We start from the raw sequence: 15,593 nt of genomic DNA on the forward strand, positions 1-15,593 counted from the left end.
AAGGAGGAAGGAGAAGTAAGATGCTGAGAGAATGAGAAGGAAGAAAGTTAACAAAAAGAGGATGAATCAAGAAGTTGGAGAGAGACAGAGAGAGAGAGAGAGAGGGGGGGGGGGGGGGGGGGGAGACGAAGGGAAGGGAATTAGAAGGAGCTCAACATAAGAAAATATGAGAAAGAGAGACTGATGGAGAATTGGTGTATAGATGCAAAGGAGACCGAGACACGTATTGCTGAGCTTCAGAGTATTGGAAAAGTCCCATCGAGAGGGTGATAGGTGCAAGCAAGCAACATAACAAGGGTCGAAAAGGTAAACACCAGTAGCTACATTTCGGCTAGCAGGAGTCCTTGGCCAAAGTATCAATGTCCTAAAATGCATATATGGTACATTTCATTTCAATACCATGATAGCATATACTTTTGGAATTGCTCCATGGACATCAGTTTTAATAGAAGCGAGAGACAGAATTCGCCTGAAAATCAGCGTTTCAAAACCACAATTTCCTGTTAGTATTGGTCTGAAATCAAAATTACAGGAGGCCTGAAATTTCGTAAGATGAGACACACTCATAAAAAACCCTAGTAGCCATGACCAACCTCATTAAAAAGTCAAGAATCCACCTTCAGCGTTCCACAAACACAAATTTAATACTGGTCTGAAATCAAATTTACAGGAGACCTGAAATTTCGCAAGATAGACACTCTGGTAAAAATACCTAGCCACAACCAACCTCATTAAAAATTTGAATTCCCTCGTTTCAAAACCACAATTTAATAGTAGTATTGGTCTGAAATCAGAATTACAGGAAGCCTGAAATTTTGTAAGGTGACAAACAGTCATAAAAACACCTAGCCACACCCAACATTTCTTTCCTGTCCTGTCTCAACATATCCCAATGTACAAATGTGCAATATCTACACAGCCGCCAATAAAATATGTGCATTACAAGAGCAATCGCTCTAATATTTATAAATCGGAAAGACCCTTGCATGTCACCACACGTACCGCTCGGCCATTTATCAGTCAATAAATGCCAGCTTCATTGCTCCCACTTCAGGGAGGGGAGTCTTTGCACGGGAACCTTCAATCATTTCTGTTGTGGCGATGGAGCAAATCAATCGTTATGTACATTTGCTTTAATACTATCAAGTATAACCAAGGATTCAGCCAAATTCTCTACACTTGGTCTTCTACATAAAGCGCAAACATCCTGCCCATTTGTACCATTCAATGGAGTCCCCTCAGAACATGGAAATACTCCAGCAGAATCCAGAGTGTTAGCCTTACCGGTCTCAATTAATTCATTGCTCTTGGACCTGACCATATGTCCATTGTGTGGTGATCCGTTTGCCTCAGGGGTAGAATCAGTTTTCTCCTTTTTCTTTTTGGCAACAACCTGCCGGGGCATGACGTCAAAAATATAGTTTCCCCCATTCCAAACTGTTGCCGAGAGCTTGAAAACCTCAAAAATGATGTGTAACCGGTATGACTTAAACAGAAGAACAGTCAGGGCCAATGTTGCAACAGTGAAGACTGCTTGAATTACAGCATACATGATAACCCGCCTCTCATCACCCAGTAGTCCACTCAATCGCCACCAGATATTATTAGCCCGCTCTGCTTTGCGTTTGAGTTCCCTGTAAAATACATGATGGATCAAAAGGTCATTAACGTATATACGATAATCAGAAGAGATAGGGCAGACATACATAACCTTTTCAGATTTAACTTAATAAGATTAGTCAAGGCAAGAGGGACTCAAAATATCCATCCTACATTATTACAACCTCTTAAAAACAATACAGAAACAGGTCACACAAGAAAGGTCACACTCAAAAACCAAAAATAGAGCGCAAAAAAATTAAACTCAATATTTCATACAGAGTCTAAGTATATCTACATACTGCACACCTGTAAGATGTCATCACCTCAGGGTCATTTAGTAATCTCTGACGCCGTAATCCTTCCACAATAAGGAAATATAATGCCTGCCATATGCAGTAAACCAATAGTGGTACAAAAAATAACCATAGCCACTGAGAAGATGAGCTGTTAACAACAGGCCACGCAGGCCAAGGTCCGGTATCCTCAGCGGAATGGCGGGGGAAAGTGGCAGGATCCCACCAACGAAGAATGAAGAACACAGTCCCTGTAGGCAAGGCATTTTCAACAGAGATGATTCTCATTTATCTGATGCAGATTTGCAAACGACAAGCTTACCTACCCTTTAGATTCTCTTTTCTTGCTCTCACAAGCTTTCTTGCAATGAGAAATTAAGGTTTACTACAAAGGACACACCAAATGACTTGTAAACATTGAGATCCTTATATTTTATTAACTAAATAGTGCATTTATAAGACATTCAGAAAAGCTGCAAATACATTGAAAGCATACATGCAGAAAGCAGGCAAAGCCAGTGGCAGGAAGGTCAACAAAGTGAACAAGTCCCTCACAGTCAACAATTTTGGAAGCCAGCAGTCAGCAATCTTGGAGCTTCATACATTGCTACAAGCTGCCTCAGTCCTCCCTTGTCACTGGATATTTTAAAGTAATCACATTTAAATCAATTACATGTACTTCTCTTCTCTTAGTTCTGAAAGAAGATGTCTCTGACGACATGTTAAAGCCATCTTCAAAGCATGTGTCTCCACCTCCCCTTCCTCTATTTCAAAGAGATTTGTTTATTTCTGGATAGCCTATGGCAGGAAGGTCAACAAAGTGAACAAGTCCCTCACAGTCAACAATTTTGGAAGCCAGCAGTCAGCAATCTTGGAGCTTCATACATTGCTACAAGCTGCCTCAGTCCTCCCTTGTCACTGGATATTTTAAAGTAATCACATTTAAATCAATTACATGTACTTCTCTTCTCTTAATTCTGAAAGAAGATGTCTCTGACGACATGTTAAAGCCATCTTCAAAGCATGTATCTCCACCTCCCCTTCCTCTATTTCAAAGAGATTTGTTTATTTCTGGATAGCCTAGAGACAGCCCTTTATCAAATTCCTTCATACATCGCGACTGGCTTTTCGAGCAGCCTTCACAAATTGAATGTCTGACACAAAAGAGATCATAAATATCCCTGGTTCAACTTCTTCTGGACCATGATGCTCTCTACCTCCTTATAGTTCATAAATCGGTCAGCCATGAAACAATTTCGATGATTGCATGAAACACAGGAGTTTCAACAAGAAATATCGCCTAGATTGCAGTTTCATTGCAGTCATTTCAGGGAAACTTTGAAGGCTCATCTTAAAACGTTTCAGAAACCTTGAATATGCTTTGTTGAAATATATAAGGGAGACTGTGGCAGCCACATGCAAACACGACTGTGTGGTGAAGAAGAAAGAAGCAGATCCAAAATGTATCAAAGGAAATTCAAGACATGAATGGGGGACATGAATGGGGTGAGTTGATGGCTCATAAAATCCCTGAAGCCTACATGTCAAAGGCATGCCCCGAACATATCCACACCCACACATTCTTAACTATCCTTTTATACCAATGTCTTATTGCTATCAACACGCCAAACAAAGGCCAGCACTAAAGGAGGAGGCTAAGTAGTCCATTTCTCCTCATTCAAGCTACAACTGCTTGTGAAGATTATAAAATCCATTTGGTCTCTCCTGAACAAGCATGTCCAAGGGAAAAAAGCGTAGACGAGCTAGCAAAAAAGGAAAATACCACTTAAGATAGAAAGAGTTTATCGGAATATCTGAAACCTTAAAGACTTCTTCAAATCCACAATAAATACAACAAATCAATTGGAAAGACACGTGCAATGGATGCGCAAACTCCATGAACAGGCTAGGAAACCTGAATGGCCTGTGGGCAGCAACTCTGAACTCCAAGAAATCATGTGCAATTGAAGTGAGAAGAGAATGCAGTGATCCAATTGGAAACCTCATCGCAATAGAGGATAGGAGCTGGAGAGGAAAGAGGAAAAGAGAGAGAGAGAGAGAGAGAGAGAGAGAGAGAGAGAGAGAGAGACGCAGCACAGCCAAAAAGAAGAGCTGTTCCTCTCAAAGGTTTTTATTGCAATAAAAATCTCCTGTACAACCGGCTCATGGAGGAGCATGAAGCTGAATACAAATCACAACTTCCTAGTGAGCACAAAGTCTGTCAATTAGGAAAAAGCAGAGCTCATGTTGGGGCCCTGTAAGAATTTCATAATTTTCTTATTTTTGTGGCTCTAAATTAAAAAGTTCTAGAGTGAGAGGCTCAACTTTATACGGTCAAGCATTCAATTGGAGATATAAATCGCGAAACAGATAAGCTGGCACTTTGAAGTTCCAGCTCGAGCGTTTTATACCCGTGAAAACAAGCCCTAGGGCATTGCCAATGGCTTTCTCTTATTTTGGTGAGGAATTTGATAGTTTTGGCATCACCATTGTATTCGGAGCAAGCAAAAACCCCGAAATGACTTTAGAATCACTAAATTTGCCCTCCTGACGACCAAAACAGGCGCCTCACAGAAGTGTGCTTATGTAAGCGATTTGGGCACTTGGCCAAGTGACCAAATTGCATCGCTTTCTTAAGAACACTCCTGTTAGGTGCCTATTTTGGTCATTTTGACCCAATCCTAGTGCCCAAATCAGTTTCTTAAGCACACTCCTGTCAAGCACTTGTTTTGGTCGTTTTGACACCTCCGAGAGACCAAATTTAGTGATTCAAAAGTCATTTTGAGGGTTTTCGCTTGCTCTGGACACAATGGTGATGCTAAAACTACCAAATTCCGCACCTTAAGAAAGTGATTTGGGCACTTAGCCCCAAGCAAAGTGCCTAAATCTCTTTCTTGGGCACTCCTGTCAAGCGCCTATTTTGGTCCTTTTGACCTCTCTAGGCCCGGAGGACATTTATGACATACTAAAAAACACTCGAGCAAGAACTTAAAAATGTGTTTCGTGATTTCGTGTAGCATTTATGACACACTAGAAAACAAGAGCGAGAACTTCCAAATGTCAGTGTGTCGACAGAAAGTCTATTTTCTTTTAGTAACGTTAGCCTCTCTCTCATTGGAGGATCTCTATTTTTTGTCCAACCTAAATAAGCTCCATCTTTTCCTAATGGCAGCCCAAAAACGTATGCTTTCTAAAAGCTGTTAGCTTCTTTCTGAAAGTTGGGGCTTTCTAGCCTAGAATAGGTGAGCTTTCCGAAAAGCTGAGCGTTTCAAGACTTCTCAAAAAGTAGAGGTTGAACTTGCTTGTAGACATTTCTAGCTGATCTTCTTTTAAAATTGGGTGCCTTGTCTTGGTACTTTTCCCTTAAAAGTGAAAAATCGAGCACTCTCCAAGGTCCTACACATTCAATAAATAATATCCAACACTTTAATCCATTAGAGATGACTAATCCTAGTCCCTTGTGGGCGTCCCCACAATGGTCATAAACCAATGCAAAGCAAAGGAAAAATGAAACTTCTTCTAGTTAACCAAATTCATCTTTCTTCGACCGGAGGCAATCAAAAGATTTCTCTTTATTTCTTAGGAGAAGTATAACTTTGGGACATCTCTTTGGCTTTTGATTAGTTGCCCTAAACTGAAAAGCTTCTTCATACAAGAGTAAAACTTGTGGATACTCCCAGAAACATTCCTCATCCATCCACTTAGCATGAAGTACCTCTGGGTACCTGACAAGGTACCTATGGGTAATCTTGCCTTCGCGTCCTTTCTTCTCTGTGTGATACACAATTTGTTCTGGTTGGAGGATTTTCTACATTGATTCCATCTCTGATGGCTCTTCTTATGCTGGTTAAAACTTCTTCATACAAGAGTAAAACTTGTGGATACTCCGAGAAACATTCCTCATCCATCCACTTAGCATGAAGTACCTCTGGGTACCTGACAAGGTACCTATGGGTAATCTTGCCTTCGCGTCCTTTCTTCTCTATGTGATACACAATTTGTTCTGGTTGGAGGATTTTCTACATTGATTCCATCTCTGATGGCTCTTCTTATGCTGGTTCTGTGGGTTCTAGTCTTTCTTGAACTTGACAATGTACCTATGGGCAACCTTTCCTTTGTGTCCTTTCTTCTCTCTGTGATACACAATTTGTCCTAGTTGAAGGATTTTCTTCATTGCTTCCATCTCTAGTGGCTCTTCTTATGCTAGTTCTGTGGGTTCTAGTCCTTGATATTTCTTGAACTTGAAAATGTATCTATGGGTAACCTTGCCTTTGCGTCCTTTCTTCTCTATGTGATACACAATCTGTTCTAGTTGGAGGACTTATTCCTTGAACCTGAGAGAAAGTTGTCTCCGAGTCTCAAACATACTGATCGGTTGCAAAATTCTCGTCCTTGGTGGTAGAATCACCTTTCTATAGATCACTTCAAATGGGGCTTTTCTTAAGGAGCTGAGGGGTGGTGTTGTACGCAAACTCCACTAGAGAAACTTGCTTTTTTCACTCAAATTTTTGTTCAAACACAGCGCGTTTCAAGAGATCTAGCACCGTGGAGTTTGCAATCTCACTTTGACCGTCTGATTGGGGATGAAAGAATACTGATCGGTTGCAATATTCTCGTCCTTGGTGGTAGAATCACCTTTCTGGGGATGAAAGAATATGAGAAGTCAACCAACTTTGTCCCATGCTTTCAAATAAAGCTCTCCAAACAAGCTAGTGATCCAGGAGTCTCGATCACTTGCTATAGACTTGGGTAGCCCATGGTGCTTGAAGATCAGTGCCATAAACAACTTGATGGTCTTCTTGACACAAAAAAAGGAAGCTTGCTTACTAAATCTATCAATAATAGTCTTACTCCAGTCATTTTCATTCTTTGACCTCAGTAGATCAAAGATGCAACCATGGCTATACAGAGTTTCTCATGAAGCCTAGTCTGTCAAACTTTACTTTCTAGAAAGTAAGGCATGTCCTTTCGCATTCTTGGCCAAAAGAAATATATTTCAATATCTTCAATCGTACTGGAGATACCTCGGTGACCTGCATACGACGTTGCACGAGATTCCTCTATAACTTTCATCCGAATGTCTCTAGTCACACAGAAATGATCGTTTTTCATGAGATACCCATCCCTAAGGAAATATTGGCTAGTTGACTGGCCTTGCTCAATATTCTCCACCATGATCTCCCCAAAATCCGGGATTGTGTAGCTAGTGCTCTTTGATGTGCTCAAGGTCTCTACGGTGGCTACCTAGTCTCTTTTGTTCAACAATGGCCTTTGCTCAAAACTGCGACATTATTCGATTGAGGCCTTTTGGATAGTGCATCTATTATGTGCCCCTGGAATTCTTTGCCCTTGGAGTTTGCATCGTATGAACATGGAACATGGACTGACTTTGCCCATCTCATATGATTTTTTAAGAGCTTAGTCTGGGACAAAGAGTTTTGGTGATCTGTCTTGATCATGAAATCAGCTCCCAACAAGCAATGCTTCCAATACTTAAGGCATGAATTACAGCCATCACCTCCTCGTAAAACTATAGATGCCTTTCAACATCTCATAGTCTTTGGCTTTCATCCTCGTAAGAGTAGCTCCAACAAACTCTCCGCATGCATCGCAGTCCCCAACAAATGGCTTTGTGCAAATCAGGAGCAATAAAGATTGGCTCGGTGGTTAACTTTTTCTTGAGAGTGTTGGATGGTGCCCTTTGCTGCTCTCCCTATCTGAAAACTGCAAATTCCTTGGTCAATCGTGAAGCCAGCTGCAATATTAGCCAAATGTCTAATGGGTGATTTTTTCATTTCGTTGTGGCAATCTCATGTAGAAGGGAACAGAGTCCTAGAAAGCTCCATACTTTTCTTCATTCGACTATTCTTAGATGGCTTTGATCTTTGCCGGACCCATCTTGATTCCTTAGAGAAAGATGCCCAAGATAATGGATCGTGTCCAAGAAGAATTCACTTTCTTGCTGATGATGTAAAGCTTATTGTCTCGCAGTTCTTGAAACATGTCACAGAGGTCGGAAGATTTAGTCCATCATCCTGTTCCTAGATGGCTTTGATTTTGCGAAATCCGTTTGTCTCCATGACATGCCTAAGGTAGTAGATCTGGTCTAAGAAGAACTTGCTTTCGTCGTCGTCGATGTAAAGCTTATTATCTCACAGTTTTGAAACATGATGGCTAAATATCTCTTATGCTCCTCTTCTCACCTTGAAAACACAAAGATGTCATCAAAGAAGGTTCCTGTGAAATTTTTACGAGGTATGAAGATCTGTTCCATCGTACTGTTGAAGTTAGCAAGAGCATTCGTAAACCAAAAGGCATGACCAAGAACTCATATAGTCAAAAGGTTGTCCAAAAAGACGTTTTATGGATATTTTGGGATGGATCCTTATCTAATGATAACCACTTTCAAAATTAACTATGCTGAAAATAGTGGCTCCTTTTAACCTGCTCAACACATCATCTATACATGGAATCGGATATCTACTTTTGACAGTCATCTTGTTGAGGGCTCTATAATCAACACACATATGATAGTGTCACGAGCATCCACATCCTGTGGTCATGTTGCCTGCCATGCAAACAACGTAGGAGTACACGCAAGCAACGCAAGAGCTTCCATGTGACAACACTGACGTCAGGCTTGCCATGGCCAGTTGGCTGCCACATCAACAGGCGATTCAGCAGCAACAGTAGGTCGGGACAGGAGGAGACTAGTCGGTCAGCATCTAGAAGCCTGGTCAATATTTTAGGCCCAAGGGACCCACTTGGCCCTCATTCTTCATCCACTCCTCAGGCCTTCAAGCCTTCGGAGCAGCATAGCGAGGCCTCCCCGCAGCAGACCAGCAAGGTAGCCTCAGCCTCTTCAGGGATCTAGTGAGGATTCACATCCTCTAGGTAGTCTAGTTTCTTTCCAGTTTTGCAGTTGAGGGTTTCAGCCCCTCCATACAGCTGTATTCAGCCCTTTGACTGAGCATTCATACATTTCAGTTATATTCTCCACCTCTAGATTTTCTCACTCACATCCACAGCATTAATTTGTGTATTGAGTGCACCCTCTTGCAGTTTACAGGTAGTGAGCAGGAGAGAGAGAGTGAGGATAGTCTATCTCCCACTTCAGATAGGATCCATCCTTCTTTTGAACCAACAACACGAGTGAGCAAAATAGAAAAGAACTAGGTCGGATATGTCCTTTGGAGAGCAAATCATGTACTTGAGCCATGATTTCCTCGATAAGGTAGCTGATTTGGAGACTCATCCCTAGAATGAGCTCAATGGTGTGATCTTCCAACCACTCTTTGAAGGTAGCTCTCCTGGCAGTGAATCTCAAAAACTATCTTTAAAAGCATCTAGAAGCTGAATTTTTTCTTTATCTTGAGGATCTGACTCAACTTTTGGTTCATCCTTTTTTTAAAGCAAATATCATGTAAGCGAAATCAAAATTTTCCAACAGAAACACTAGCTACAACTGGAATAGTTTCTCCTCTTCTTTGCGACAATCCGATGCTCCCTATTCCTATGACTGAAAACAAGTGTCCTCTTGTGCACAATGAGGTGCACTGCTTTGGAACCGAGGCATTCCCAAAACTACATCAAACTGATCCATCCAATGGCGAAACGAAAAAGTCCTCGTGATCCACATAGTCTTGGATATGGATCCTAAGCTTCCAATAAGAGGTGTCATTGGTACTTGGAATATTTTTCATGCATCAAGAGATTGCCCTAACTCTTCTATCTTGATCCCTCACCGCAAAGCTAGGTCGTGTGAGATCAAGTTATTCGTCGCTCTTAGATCGAACAAACCAACGCATTCCGGTCTCTTACTTTACCCATGAGAGACAAAGTTCTCAAGCTTCTGGATCAGCCAGTCTCCCAAGTACGTCAGGGACCCTCCCGCCAAAGTTTTTGGCACTTCTTTTGACTTTTTCTGTTCCTTCGATCTCTTGCACCAGTTCGAGCAATCGGCAGCACTTGCCTTCCTTTCGAAAAGTAAACATGGACTTTTATTTGTAGGGATTTGATTCACCCCTCAGCCTCTGTGGCTAAGACTCCTTTTCAAATCGTGGTGGCAATTTTTTCCAGCTTCGGTGGTTGGAACATGGACATAGCAAGGCCTTGGGCTGCACAAATCATGGGATTGTACTGCGTGATTCGAAAGGCTATTGTGAAACGCGACGTAGGGTGCCACGGTGGTCACGTGGTTGCGGTGGCTGTCCCGGGTCTATGAGTAGCCTTGATGAATTCGAAGATTTTATGCATTGCCCATTGGGAGTCTGGAGCAACAGGCAGACGGGCTAGTGAAATGAGGCCTGCAATAGTAGAATGGCAAAGGAGAGAGTAGAGAGAGGCTAGACAGCAGTGCAAAAAGGGTGGAGGGCTGAGAAATGCGACGTAGATTTTGGGCTAAGCATAGGTCAGCCGCCATTGAACGCGATGCGGGCAAAATTGTAGCATTGGTTCGAGATCTTCTACCACGCATTTCCTTCACGCAACGCATCGTTAAAAAGCATTGCCCTTGTCTGAAGCTTCTGTAGCTCAGTGAGTAGTTGCTGCAACAGGAGCTACATATTCGTTGGACTTTGTTCAAAAGCCTGAGCAGAAGTAGCAAGATCTTCAAGGGACTAATGATGACGAAAAACGTCCATCGATCCCCAATGAACCTTGCACTTTGAGCAAGGGAGGACCCTCCACGTAAGATCTACTACAAACACTGAGAAAAAAGGAACTCTCTTCAATTATTCAACCAGACTATCAAACTGACAAAAATCTGGGAACACGAGAAGCTGAGATGCTTTGAACTGAGATACCTTGAGCTCTCTCTCCCTAGGCTACAATATAAGAAAAGAAGTCTTGCAAAGGATGCAAGCACAAGGTATTCCTTGCCCTTTCATTGCTAGACCAGCTCCCTCAAGAAGTACATTGGAAGCTGCTCCCGAGATAGTGGAATGTTTCAAGCTCTGAGGGGCTAGTTCTTCTTTGTGGGAGCTCACTGGGAGCCTACCTGTGGAAGAACTTCGTAGCTTTTTCAGGGTTGGGCCGGTCCTTTCACTGGGCTAGTGACTTATTGTGGTTGGTGTGGTTTATTGCTTATTGCTAGTGACTCAGACATTGGTGGCGACCTTTGGTTTGGCCAGAGGGGATCTATGGCACCACCCTTGACTCCCCCAGCTGTCAAAGTTCTTTTGTCACCAGCGGATAAGCAACAGGTACAGTAGGCCGTGAATCTCTTACAAGACAGGGCCATCATAGGCAGGATAGTAGGTCTCACTCCTTCAAGGGGGAAGATTCGGGACTGGATCTAAGCCAGCTTGGCACTAGGAGGTCACTATCTATGGACGTGGTGTTTTTCCTCCTCTAGCTAGGCTCCCCGGATACCACTCTGACTATCGTGGAGCATAGCCCTATCCTCCTGGGACCCCATTTGGTTTACCTCATCCCTTGGTATCATGGATTCACGGTGAAGGACATGGACTTTGACTCACCATGTTCCTCGCTTCCCAAGACTTCCGAGGGAATACAGATCCATCCTTTCTTCCATTGGACGGGCGTTTGGCACAGTTCTAGAGTACCTAGCAGAGTCAGAGGCAGCAGTGGTGACACATGATGAGGTTGGTCGACTCAAACTCGTGGTAGAGTGCCCGGATACCCTCCCAGACGTGATTCTCTTGGAGACTTTGGAGGGGGGTACTCTTCATCAGCGTATGGAGGTTTCAGTCTTATCGGGCCAGTGCTTGAGGTGCACACAGATGGGCACCTAGCTCGAGATTGTACACGAGGCCAGCACAGGACTTATCCTTCCTCCTAGGAGACACAGGAACAGCATAGCGACTCGAGAGGATCTTGGGCTTTCAATCGTTGATAATCAGAGCTCCTTTGGCTTGTTGATGACTCTCCCTTAGCAATTAAACTTCCACTCTCTCTCAAATCTTTAAGTGTCCTCAACAAGGGAAGTGAAGAGGTTGGCTCTAATACCACTAAAACCTTAAAGACTTCTTGCAATTCACATGTGATAAATACAACAAATCAACTGAAACTCTCAAACCCATGCAATGGATGTGCTAACTCCACAAACACGCTAGAAACCCTAAACGGCCTGTGGGCAGCAACTCCACTCTCCAAGATCATGCGCAATTTAAGTGAGGAGGGGATGTAGCGATCCAATTGGAAACATCATCACAACAAAGGATAGGAGTTGTGGGGTGGGGCGAGTCTGTGTGCATGTGTTGGGTTCGCGCGGGGGGGGGGGGGGGGGGGGGGGGGGGGGACACTAGCACCCCCCCAAAGGCCTTTATTGCAATAGAAATATCTTGTACACCTGGCTCATGGAGGAGCATGACGCTGAATAAAATCGCAACTTCCTAGCGAGCACAGAGGCACGAGTCTCAATTCATAGACAGGGGTGGGCAACCAGAAAGCGTATGCTTTCTAAAAGCTGCCAACTGCTTTTTGAAAGCTAGGGCTTTCTAGCCGAGCTTTCCCAAAAAATTTAGAGCTTTTCTCCAAAAAGTAACGTTGAACTTGATTTTGCTCTAGTGGGCCCTCTTTGAAAATTTGGTGCCACTTGTATTGGAGCATTTCCCCATAAAAAGTGGGAAATTTAGCACTCTCCAAGTTAAACAAACAATGGTTAGCAAATCCATGACTAATCCTAGTCCCTTGTGGGCATCCCCACATTGCTCATTAGCAAAGGAAAAATGGAACTTGTTCTAGTGTCAGCTTTTTTTATCGGAGTCAATATAAAAGATCCTCATATTCATCTTGGATCAAGAGATACAGCTTGATCTATGTGGAGGGGGAAAAAAGGAGAAAATGATGATGTGGCAGTTGGAGTCACATGGAGAACTGTGGTTGGTAGGGGCTGTGCCTGTGGGGCACTATGCCATCAATCACTCATGCCCTTCTACCAATGCCAGATTGGTACTCTGTTTTGCTCATCCATTAATCTTTTTGCATAGAATTGACATCCACCACTAGTTTACAGAAATAAGAAGAGTCAAGTTTTATTATTTTTTACCGAGTCCTATTGTCAAGAAATACTGCCATGAAAAGTAGACCCTCAATACATTGAGACAAAATCTACATCCCTACAAATAGAGAAGTGCATAACTAAATATGTTCCTCCATCAATCACTCATGCATTAACTTAATTAAGCATTCTCAATTGAAGCCCGTCTTATATACCTGGAAGTAGATGAATCAAGACGCTCACAATTTTGTCGAAAGAGCTGAAAACAAGACTGCATCTCCATACAATCAATGCCCATGCCAAAGGACCCTGAACAAAAACATAAACATTTGATTGAAAAAAAGAAGCTGCCTCATTAATTTGAATATTTTGCACAAGGCAACCCAAAACAAGTTGAAATGATATGTAAACATTACCTCAGAAAAGGAGAAGCAAACCATAAATAGCTTCTCGTTATTTGGGAAAAAGAGCAACATTGCCATGAAAATTGCATTTGCATAATAGCAAAAGTCCTGAAACCACACAACATCTATTTAGTGATCAGTCCTTTGTAAAGCATTACATACAATTGAAACCTTCAAAGATACACATATGTCTCAATGCCAGCAATACAATGTTAAAATGACTAAACCCACAAGTCAACCCTCCCAAAAATTGACTAAAGCTTTACGAGCGCTCTTCCACACATCTAATGATTAAAAAATAGAAAATCCTTCCTTGATAAATACACTCCCCACATTTAAGTTGAGTTGGCTTTCCCATAAACGTGTTTGACTCAATATTCTCATCTAGAAGTAGACCCTAGGAGAAGTCGTCCACACTAGCCTCTCAACTATCATCCCCCCCACAAAAAGGCATGGTGATTAACAACCTTGCAAAGTGATGATGAAAAATGCATTTTGGCAACATGCCACTACTGGAAAAACTCAGGCTTGGTGACACAAATGGTGCAAACAGAAAACATATGCACTTGGGCAGGCAGACTTCCAAAGGAACTAACTCTACACTAATTCAAGGCTCGCTTCTTGCCACCACAATGTGTCTCAATTGAAGATAAGGTTATATACCAAAGTTCAAGCCCAAGATGAGACTATCAATCCTTATGCCAAACAATTCATCCAAGTGGCAATCCACCAAAACGATGATAATAGTAGGGTGGACATTGCGTCAAATTATCAGCATACAGAATCACCACAATTTCTTGTCGCCCTCTGACTTGCATTTGATGGACTTTGGATCAGACTGGTTCTATTGAAATAATTGTTGATCCTTTACAATGCCTTCCCAAGTTTACACACTATCACCCTGGATTTGGAAACATGTGGAATCACCATCAATTTCATGTCCCCCTTTGACTTGCATTTCATACTTTGGATCAGACTGATTCTATTAAAATAATCGTCGATCCTTTGGCAACACATAAGGGTCCTGTTTCAGCCCGACCTCAGTTTACACACACTCACCCTAAATCTCAAAACCACATGGCTGATTCACATACACCTCCTTTAGGTCTCCCTCCAAGAACATTGACTTCATGTACATCTGAAAGATTAACCCGTCTCTGGGTTGGAGAGAGGGGAAAGAAATAGGGAAGGAGCAAGAAACCACCCCCCCACCACCCCTCCCCCCCCCTCTCTCTCTCTCTCTCTCTCTCTCTCTCTCTCTCTGTTGCTTTGTAGACTTCAAGAAATCCTTCAACACAATTCGACGTAAAAAGCTATGGGAAAGACTAGAAAAGCTCCAAGTCCCTCAAGAACTCAGAGAGGCCACAAATCGATTATACGAGAGTACTAACCAAATTAGCGCAGCCACTTGTACATGGATTGTGGTGTTGGATTAGGGTTGGTCATCTCCCCCCCTATGAACCCCCATATGAGGAGTGCATCGAGGGGGTGGACCATAGATTGATAGTAGTAGGCATGGGGCTGCCACATGAATAGCACATGGGCTGCCATGTGGGCAGAAGAGTGAGAAAGAGAGGAGATCCCTGGCAGAGCAAAGCCAACAGGGAGGGCAGATCTGGAAGAGGCAGTCCACAGATGGAAAGGGCAGATCTGGGCAGGGTCTCCAGCAAGCGATGACTGCATGGACAGGGCGCTGACCTCAGCAAAGGTTCTGGACAGTACAGCAGACCACACAAGCATCTCTGGAGCACTTCTTGGAGGCTGGAATGGTGCGGAACATAGGCAACAAGAAGGCGCACAGGTTCAGCAAGATTTGGAAGGCTTATGGGCAGCTTTTGGACGCAGGCCAGGGCCACCCTCCAGTCGGCTGTAGGGGCAGCCTGAGTCAGCTGGTAGGGTCTGTAAAAGTTGGCCATTTTGGTAGGGCCTTGAGCCCTATAAAAGGGGGCATTCGGGCCTCAATTCCCCATCACTTGGATGGCAGCCAATCCAGAAGCAAGGAGGAGTAGCAGGAGGGCTTCCTTGGGCCTACTTCCAAGAGGCGAAGGAGACCTATAAGTGCTGCGGACTTAGCGCAAGAGTGGCAGCCCACCTAGGCTGGTATCCAGACAGCAAGGTGGAAGGGATATTTGGACACAGAGTCTGCATAAGCTCAGTGGAGCACAGGGGCTCAAAGATCTAGAGGTGCCAAGATTATAGTACTAGAACATTTGGTATTGTAAGAACATTTGGTATTTGTGTCCAGTTTGTGGACGGACAGAATTATGTAAGTGTTGCTTCTACATTTGTCTTGATGCAAGAATCTATTTGCTGACTTGCACACTTGGGCTC

At 43.1% G+C, this 15,593-nt stretch overlaps 1 protein-coding gene across 2 annotated transcripts in view; it reads right to left on the reverse strand.

Annotated features, from left to right (window-relative positions):
• Positions 1 to 752: 752 nt before the first annotated feature.
• LOC147888909 (glycerophosphocholine acyltransferase 1-like) overlaps positions 753 to 15,593 on the reverse strand; it is a 44,072-nt gene continuing 29,231 nt past the window's right edge. For both annotated transcript variants that reach the window (XM_087392790.1, XM_087392791.1), the window contains 4 exons: positions 13,275 to 13,370; positions 13,074 to 13,167; positions 1,909 to 2,146; positions 753 to 1,634 (listed from right to left, as the gene is read on the reverse strand). In XM_087392790.1, the coding sequence (XP_087248916.1) occupies positions 1,112 to 1,634; positions 1,909 to 2,146; positions 13,074 to 13,167; positions 13,275 to 13,370 (951 nt within the window). In that variant the 3' untranslated portion in view covers positions 753 to 1,111. The remainder of the gene's footprint in view (positions 1,635 to 1,908; positions 2,147 to 13,073; positions 13,168 to 13,274; positions 13,371 to 15,593) is intronic.

This window comes from Dipteris shenzhenensis, chromosome 21, assembly GCF_047967505.1.
Source record: "Dipteris shenzhenensis isolate YYH24624 ecotype China chromosome 21, Dip_SZ_1.0, whole genome shotgun sequence".
Classification (NCBI taxonomy): Eukaryota; Viridiplantae; Streptophyta; class Polypodiopsida; order Gleicheniales; family Dipteridaceae; genus Dipteris; species Dipteris shenzhenensis.